Below are 8877 nucleotides of genomic sequence, written 5' to 3'. Positions count from 1 at the left end.
GTACGTCAGTTCTGTATGTCAGTGCGTCAGTTCTGTATGTCAGTAGGTCAGTTCTGTATGTCAGCAGGTCAGTTCTGTATGTCAGTGCGTCAGTTCTGTATGTCAGTAGGTCAGTTCTGTATGTCAGTGCGTCAGTTCTGTATGTCAGCAGGTCAGTTCTATATGTCAGCACATCAGTTCTGTATGTTAGTAGGTCAGTTCTGACTGTCAGTACGTCAGTTCTCTATGTCAGTGGTGCTAATTGGAAATCTTGGTTTTTCTTCGCCATAGCTTTAATGGTTCTAACCGCTCGCTCAACTTCTCCATTTGATTGTGGATACATAGGAGAGCTTGTTAGGTGAACAAATCCACATTCTTCTATGAAGTGCATGATGTAATCATTTGCAAGTTGTGGTCCGTTATCAGATACTATCTGATCACGTTTACCATGTGCTGCAAAAACTTCTTGTAAAACTCTGATGACTGCTTCAGTTGTTGTTGTGTACACCCACTTAACTTCGAGAATTGGATAGGATCTTCCCTCAAAGAAGAATAAATCCATCGCCAACTGTCCCCACAGTCTAGTTGGGAATTGGGTCAAAATTAAAGGCTCTCTTTGATCTTGTCCCTGTACCTGACAATTTTGTTGGACTTGCTTCTTCCCAAGTTCTCTTTCCGTGTAGCACTCCTGTAGGAATTTGCTGCATTTCTCTTTCTCTCTCTGGTAATCTTTGAGCGGCATGGCGGGCTGTGTTGTGTTGTGTGGGTTCTCTCTGCATTGTGTGGGCTCTCTGGTGGAATCCGGACTCTCTGCAGTGCTCAGGTTAGGTTGGGGGGCTCTCCCTCTGTCCTGGCTCCTGGATTTCTCTTGTTTATCGTCTTCAACTTTCTTTATAATATGAAGGTCAATAGAAGCTCTTCTACTTAACAGTGAGAATTCCTGATTGATTAGGACATACAGTGTTTCTAATATCAGCTTTCCCTTATATTGAAGCGTCACTTGTAACTTCCCCATTACTTCAAGTACAACATCTCCTGGGCCACGTAACTGAGTTTCTGTTGGTTGCAGAACGTGTGTCGATAGCCACAACTCTTTATTTGACAGGACCGTCACACTTGCTGCAGTGTCGAGTTTGATATTAGTGATACGTCAGTTGACCAAAATGCTTGTTTTCACCCAGAAAATATTTTGATTGGTCTGCTGCAGGAGGCTGCATAACTTCATTTACTCCTCTATTCTTAACGACTTTTCCTTTAGAGCTTGAAGTAATCCAGATTTTATTTCAGCACATCTTACTGAAATGCCCTATTTTTCTGCAGTGAAAGCATTGGTGGGACATTGTTCATGCCTGTGGGAAGTGCTGGCAGGGGTTTAAAGGCATCTTTTGCTCTTGCCCCACTCATACCCACCTCCCCCCTCCCCCCCCCCCCCCCCACCCCACCTTAGTGTACCTTTTTTCCTTGTACCTCTTGTTCAGCCCTCTGGTGAAGAAACTGAACTGTGACAGGAGGTTTCCTGAAACCAGGTTTTTTCTCACCTCACAGGATTGGTCTGTTATTGCTATGCAAATTGAAGTAGGAATCACAAACTTTTAAGACATCGTCAAATTTGCCTGTTGTTTTGTTATTATATCATCAGCTGCAGCACCAATTAAATGTAATAATGTATTCACTTGCTCTGATTCGGACCTACTGTCCAATTTTGATGCAATTCTAGACCTGAGGAATCTTTTCCTCCATTGTACCCAGTTTTGAGTCTCATTGGATCCCTCATCACTTTCAAAATCTCTGGCACTCCAATTTAAAACAAAATTATAGATTTTTTTTAGATGTTCCTCTTTAAAAAAACTTTTTTTCAGGCTAGCTTGCTTTGATGGAGTGCAGCATGTGCTTCAGAGTGTTCCCTGTTTGTTTGTTTTTTGTGTTTTCTAGGGGTTTTCCCTTTGCTTAAGCAGTTCACTTATATGTTTACATAGCTGCCTAATGGAATTGAGAGAGCAGTTTCATAGTTCCAGGGTTTTCCGCTTTGCTTCTTCAGAGCTAGAGGTTATTTATTTATCTTCAAGCTTGACTGCTTTAATTTTTTTTCCATGTTTGGTTGCATTAATGGATACTCTGCTGTGTTCGGAAATATCTCGCACTTTTTTACTCTTCAGTATCGGACATTTCCCGTGCCTTTTTTCAGCTCGCACATTTTTCAAGGTTTTCCTGCTCTCCACCCTTGCGTTCAGCCTGAGTGAGGGATTGGGTTTTCCCTTCTCTTTCTCTCTCACATGGAGCCTTTAGAAAATTAGTTTTTTAAGTTCTTCAAAAGCTTTTTTTAAAAATGGGATTTCTTGATCGTCGGCACGATGACTCACACGATCGTTTGTTTTCCAGCCACGTTTCTGTTCTATGGAGCTTCTCTCAGCCTTCTCAGGTCTGTAGTTTGTTTCATTCTTTTTCAGGTACTTGTTTTAAATCGTCTCCTCTGGCTGAAGGATGATAGTTGCTTCAAACTTTTTCTTCTGGGTGTCGGATCCCTCTGCTGTCCCTGATATATGTTTGGTTCTGTATGCTGCCACTGTATAGAGTCTAACCAGAAAGGTTCTTGGACTGTAATATTTAAACATGAATCTTTATTGCTTAGTAACTATATCACTCCACACTAGCCTGTGTGCCTCCTTCAAAAGCCATGCTGTAACCGTTCTCGAGTCTCTCCCACATGATCTCTTACCTCATCCTGGTGGGTGGTAATCTTTACATTCTCACAAGATTAACCCTTTGATACCCTTATGCTACAGTTGCGTGGTGTTTTGAAATTGCAACTGCATTGTGTACTTTAGAGGCTGCTGTAGAATGCACATGCTAGCAGCGTGAAAGTGAAACTAAGACAGAATAAAAGGAGAAGCCTTTATGTTCAGCTGCTGCAGCCTTTGTCTCTCTGTCTTTGCTTCATATCCTGTATCAAACTTGGCTAAACCTCCCTCAAGTTCCGAGGACATCACACTGCTACTCCCCCATGTTCGGGTGCGATGTATAATATGGCAGACAATGAGAGGTGATTACAACACAGAAATTCGCATGCATTATTTATTTCAAAATCATTTTAATTAACAGCAACAGAGGAACATGGTCCCGGAGTGCACTCTCTTTAATAAATCCCTTATGGATCTATCGGGTTGCAAGAGTTTATTTTGTCTCACTCTCTGTGATGTCTACATCAATAACCCACAGCCAACTGCTTCAACATGGCCGCCTAGTGTTGCCAACCCTCCAGGACTGGCCTGGAGGCTCCAGGAATTGAAGATTAACCTCCAGGACACCGCTGGGAGCAACACCCAGGAGAAAAATAATGGGAGCATTTCAAAAAAGTGTTCGTTTTCATTTTCTTTGAACATTTGCGTTAATTAGTCATAAAATTATTGGAGTTTGGGTGAATAAAAGAGGCTGTTTGACAGCCCCGAGCTATCCAATTGAGTCATGAAGAGTCTGCTCCCTTTGCAATTGGCTGTTGGAAGACCATGTGCCATGAGGATGGGCCTATTGGGTTGACCAATAGTGGGAGCATGGGGGTGGTGGGGGGCAGTGGGAGGCAAAACCTCCAGGATTACGTCCAACCAGAGTTGGCAACCCTAATGGCCTCTGAGGTGATTTACCTGAAAGAATTAATTTTGTGCCTCAAAATGAAGGACCAATTACCTCAGTGCTTGAAAATGTTATAAGTGACAATGGGATTCATTTAATCTGACTCCTCCCGCTCCGAGCGGGAAGGTGGCCGGCTTGGATGGGCAGCTTGTTTTCTACCCCATCCAATTTTAACCTTTCATTGGAGGCCCGCTTGGGGAAGGGCTGGGGTTTGGTTAAAATTATCCCCCAAGATCTTGTATCTACAATGTGACAGGTGTTTTCCTAAAGTAGGTCTGTGCATCTCAAAATGGCCATTGAGGTGTCTGCATACTTGCCCTAAACAAAACAGATATGATCCGCAGTAAGTGGATAAAGGTGGAGAGGGTATTGAGAAGTGAAATGGGAGGTGGGTCAAGAAAGCTCCTGACTCCTCGGGATGTAGCTTAAAGGGCAAAAGTCATGGCAGGAAAACTCATTTATATGTATTTAAGCAATTCCAAGAAAATGTCTGATTTCAGGAATCTGGGAAAGGAATCTTTCTCCATCAAACTGTAAGTTCTCTCCTGAGCCAGCTCAAAGCAGGAACTGGTTGGATCAGCCAGGTTCTTGGTGACGATTTCCCTGGTCAGTGAGTCAAGGTTGACCTGAAATAGAGAGGAATAACATATCAGAAGGGGAGAAGCGATGAGGACATCTCAGGGGAACTGTTTGGCGAGAGGAACGCCATGGTTTAGGTAGCAATGAAAGGAAGTGTCATTGCACTCTCGAAGTTCTTGTTTGGGAGTTGAGAGTTCAAGAGAGAGTCATAAATGCATAATACAGAAGATAGAAGTCTAGAAATCACCTGTGGCAATAGTGGAGGATGAACACATAACATGTTTGGATGACATTCCTTTATTCGCTATCTTAAACTTGTTGAAGCCAAGTTAACCCATATAAAAAAAATGGATACAGCGCCATCTGAACTTAATATTCATCCACCATTATCCCAATAATTCAAGGTAGAGGCACCCAAACAGTGTCCAGGCCCCAGTAGTGCCCAGACTCATGTGAACCTGCCAATTATATCCCAGTTTGAGGATCAATAACAGTGTTCCTCAGTTCTTGCCACAATGCATTACTAGGAGCTATTACATTCATGGATTCTTGGACCCCCGGCACTTTCACTGGAATCAGGGGGTTGGAACTCCAGCACTGGAACATGTATAAGCTCGGATTTGAATGGGGAGTGTGAACAGAGTTGTACATGGATGTGAGTGTGAATGCACTGGAAATTCTCAATCAAAAGTAGAACTAGAGGCACATCCACATAAAGATTTAGGTGATATGAAGCCAATTCTGTGATTCGGAATGGATTGGGAAGAGGACATACATCATAAAATACTTAGGGGGCGCAGAAACACTCTTCCCTCCTCCTTCCCAGTAGTTGTAGTGATGGTTACAATCTACCTGCTTTGGTGCCTGGACCTTGACGAACTCGTCGTAAATCTTCTGGGCCTTGAGCGTGAGCTTGGAGCCGGTCTTCGTGTTCTTGTATTCCTCGCAGGCGAGCCAGAAGTCGATGTTCTCCTCGCTGAACTCGGAGCGAAGGAAGTTGCGGAACGCAGCCACACCACCTGAAACGGTGACACCATTGCCCCGTCATTCTCATTCATTCATCACTCCGTTAAAAATTCCTCCCCAAGTCTTGAACGATTTTCCTGTGAACTTTTCTGTCCCTTTCCTTCTAACATTATACCAATTCTGGCCTCTCCCCCATTCTCTGTAATCCACCATTGGGGGCCGTGCCTTCTGGAGCTCTGGAATTTCCTCCCTAAATCTCTCCACCTCTCTCCTTTTTAAGATCCTCTGTAAAACCTACCTCTTTGACCGAGCTTTTGGTCACATGTCCAAATATCTCCTTATATGGCTCAGTGTTAAATTCTCTGTTAATCCTCCTGTGAAGCACCATGTTATTTTTTATTACATGGATGGTGCTTGATAAATGCAAATTGTTGTTGGTCTTTTCTTTCTTCTGTCTGAACCTGGTGCCTTGCAGTCAAGGGTTGGTGCAAAATTTCCTTCCCAGGCTTACCGTAACCAGCTGTCAGTACCTTCTCTCTAAGACTTTCCTTCCCTTGCTCTCCTATAATAACTATAACTCGCACCTATAATGTATCTTTAATGTAAAATACACCCTAAGTTTCTCTGCAAATAGGCTGAATGAAAAAGGTTGGTGAGTCAATGAGGGAGAGGTTAGGAACATAGGAACAGGAGGAGGCCATTCAGCCCCTCGAGCCTGTTCTGCCATTCAACGTGATCTGTACCTCAAATACTTTCCCCTCCCTTTTCTCCCTTACCCAATCTGTCGATCTCCGTCTTGAAAACTCCAATTGTCCCCTGAGCATCCACAGCTTTTTAGGGAGAGAATTCCAACCTTCTGGAAAAGTGCTCCCTAAATTCCCTCCTGAACAGCCTAGCTCTAATTTTAAGTTTACACCCCCCAACACCATCCACCCACCGCCCTCCTCCGGGTTCTTGATGCTCCCATTAGCCTTTTTGACTCAATATTTGTCCCTGTCCACTAGCTTGTAATGATTTGTGTACTTGGGTTCCCAAGTCTCAAGTCCCAAGTTCTCTGCATCTCGACAGTCCCTAGTTCCTCACCATTTATAAAATATTCAACTGGGCCAGTGGAAGGAACATATACCTTAGTCAGCCTTCAGGAGAGGTGGGGGCGTATCACCTGTGATTGAAATAAGAAAATATCAACAAGTCTCCAGTAGATGGGGAATCAGTGGACAGGTATTGAAAGGATAAGGCTGAATCTTGCACATTGTTGGTGATAAACGGCAGAATTGATGCTTACGTTTGTTAACCAGGAGCTTCTCGAAGAACTGACCTCCTTTCAGAGTGTCCTCGCTGCGTGACCTGGAGGAATGAAAATAAGAGACTGAGAACACATTCATGTCAGTATCTCATGTACAGCCTCTAAGATGAAAGCCTCCAGGCCTTCGATGTTTCAGCAAGTGTCGCCCCACATCTACATGTGTTTGTGTGTGCAACTGCATGTATGTCTGTGTTTGTGTATGTGTCTGTGTCAGTGTGTTTGTGTGTTCATCATTGTGTGCCTGTGTGTGTGTGTGCCTGTGTGTCTGTGCGCGCGCGGATCTGTGTTTGTGTGTGCAACTGCGTGTTTGTCAGTGTTTTGTATGTGTATGCGTCTGTGTGTTTGTGTGTGCATCTTTGTGTGCATGTGTGTGCGTTTGTGAGTGTGTGTGTGTAATGTTTGATTGATCTGGATTTGATTGTATTAGTCTGTCCACTTATCTGTGTTTGATTGCTTAAGCCTATGGTGGAGCTTAAGAGTTAAAACTGAAACTAGAAGGTTCTACAGCAAAAGAAAACACACTGCTCTGAGGAGACATTGTACTGAGATCGTGTAAGAACTATTATATTTTAAAGTGCTTTAAATAATCCAGTTGGTGATTTAATACAAGTGTGATATCTGCATTGCTCTGAGATAAATCAGATATACATACTATATCGAGCAACCCGGCGTAAACATAACACTGTGCATCTGTGTGCAATTTTTCGACAATAGTATGCTCACTTGGTTGTTCTTGTAACTTTTTCATGTTTGACAGGAGAAAGACTGTCACAGTCACTGATAGATTTCGATTTGTGCAGGAAATGTCCCAGATGAACCTTCACCTCTTTGGCCCTGGAACAGAAATAAGCAAAGACATGCCCACGCATTAGTAACGGAACTTCAAGGAGCAGAGATAAACTGAGCCTCCACACAGTGGACTGGACTTGTGTAAAAAGAGAGAGCTGTATCCCAAGGTGAGTTGTGCCTTCAGGCGAGGAGAGGGAGCTGTACTCCAGGAGTGGGGGGGCGGTGTGGTCAGTGCCTTCAGAGGAGATGGGAAATGGTACTCTGGGGAAACAGTGCCTTGGAGGGAGAGCTAAACCCAGTGAGGGTCAGTAAGTTCAGCTTTGACCATACTTGAGCACAGCATTCACCGTTATTCCACATCACTCCATGTCTGTCCTATGGTTCATGAAATGTATCAAGGAGTACACAGCCAACACAGGAGTGCCAATTTGTGCACAGCAAGATCCCACCAACAGCATCTGGGATAAATGACCAGATAATTGTTTTTTACTGATGTTGGTGAGGGATGATTACTGGCCAGGACCCCGGGGAGAACTCCTCTGCTCTTCCTTAAAACAGTGCTGTGGGATCTTTCACACCTTCCTGAGAGATGGCACCTCTGGCAGTGCAGCACTCCTTCAGTACCGCACTAGAGTGTAGGCCTTGATTTATGTGCTCAAGTCTTTTGAAATGGGGTCTGAACCCACAACCTTCTGACTCAGAGCTCAGCATTCTATCACTCAGCAAAACTAACACCGTCTGTACCAACAGGCCAACTGTACCAATGTCCGTACCAACTGACCAATGCTACCAAGCATCCTTCCCAACTGACCAACAATACTAACTGTCCGTAACAACTGTACCGATGTCCGTACCAACTGACCAATGCTACCAAGCATCCTTCCCAACTGACCAACAATACTAACTGTCCGTAACAACTGTACCGATGTCCGTACCAACTGACCAATGCTACCAAGCATCCTTACCAACTGACCAATAATACTAACTGTCCGTAACAACTGTACCAATGTCCGTACCAACTGACCAATTCCGCCAACTGTCCTTACTAACTGACCAACAGTACCAACTGACCAATTGCGCCAACCGTTCATACCAATTCTCCATAGCACTGACCAACTGTACCAACCATCCATATCAACCAATTGCAGCTGTAAAGGTAAAAAGAAAAGCGAAATACCTCTCGATGCAGGTGCTAGGTAATGCAGCCAGTCCCCTACACATCTTGATGGCTGATTGTTTCCACTTTCTCTTCCTGAAGCTAAGAAACTCAGTACTAGTCTGGATGACACAGCTCTGACTGAAGCAGGCAGATGGGACAGAGATATATATACACAGTCGAACTTAGATCGGGGGAGGAGCTACCAGCCCATGTCAATCACCCATTCAACCCTCACAAAGAGCTGTCTGACATTGAACAAAGTTTCTGCAGAATGTCAGGATGGGGACATTCAGAGCCAGTGTCTCAGTACGACTGAAATTGAAAGATGTCCTGACTGGAGCCTTTGCACTGCTATTGAGTGAGCTGTCATCAGTCTGTTTGCCAGTTTGTCCTTTATTTAATTGCATCAGTTGTGTTTATTAGAAGTTACTCCATACAGTTTCCATTCACAGATTGGACTGATGATAAACAA

At 43.9% G+C, this 8877-nt stretch overlaps 1 protein-coding gene across 1 annotated transcript; it reads right to left on the bottom strand.

Annotated features, from left to right (window-relative positions):
* Positions 1-3157: 3157 nt before the first annotated feature.
* On the bottom strand, positions 3158-8521 carry LOC137355548 (regulator of G-protein signaling 5-like). The gene is made up of 5 exons (XM_068020792.1): positions 8424-8521; positions 7181-7291; positions 6437-6498; positions 5038-5204; positions 3158-4232 (listed from the first exon to the last, which is right to left on the bottom strand). The coding sequence occupies exons 1-5, from the start codon at positions 8465-8467 to the stop codon at positions 4065-4067; spliced, it is 552 nt and encodes a 183-aa protein (XP_067876893.1). The 5' UTR covers positions 8468-8521; the 3' UTR covers positions 3158-4064.
* Between the last annotated feature and the right edge of the window lie 356 nt (positions 8522-8877).

The sequence above is a fragment of the Heterodontus francisci genome, chromosome 43, assembly GCF_036365525.1.
Source record: "Heterodontus francisci isolate sHetFra1 chromosome 43, sHetFra1.hap1, whole genome shotgun sequence".
Taxonomy (NCBI): Eukaryota; Metazoa; Chordata; class Chondrichthyes; order Heterodontiformes; family Heterodontidae; genus Heterodontus; species Heterodontus francisci.
The sequence above is the reverse complement of the archived record's forward strand: the minus strand, read 5'-3'. Positions and strand labels throughout refer to the sequence as shown.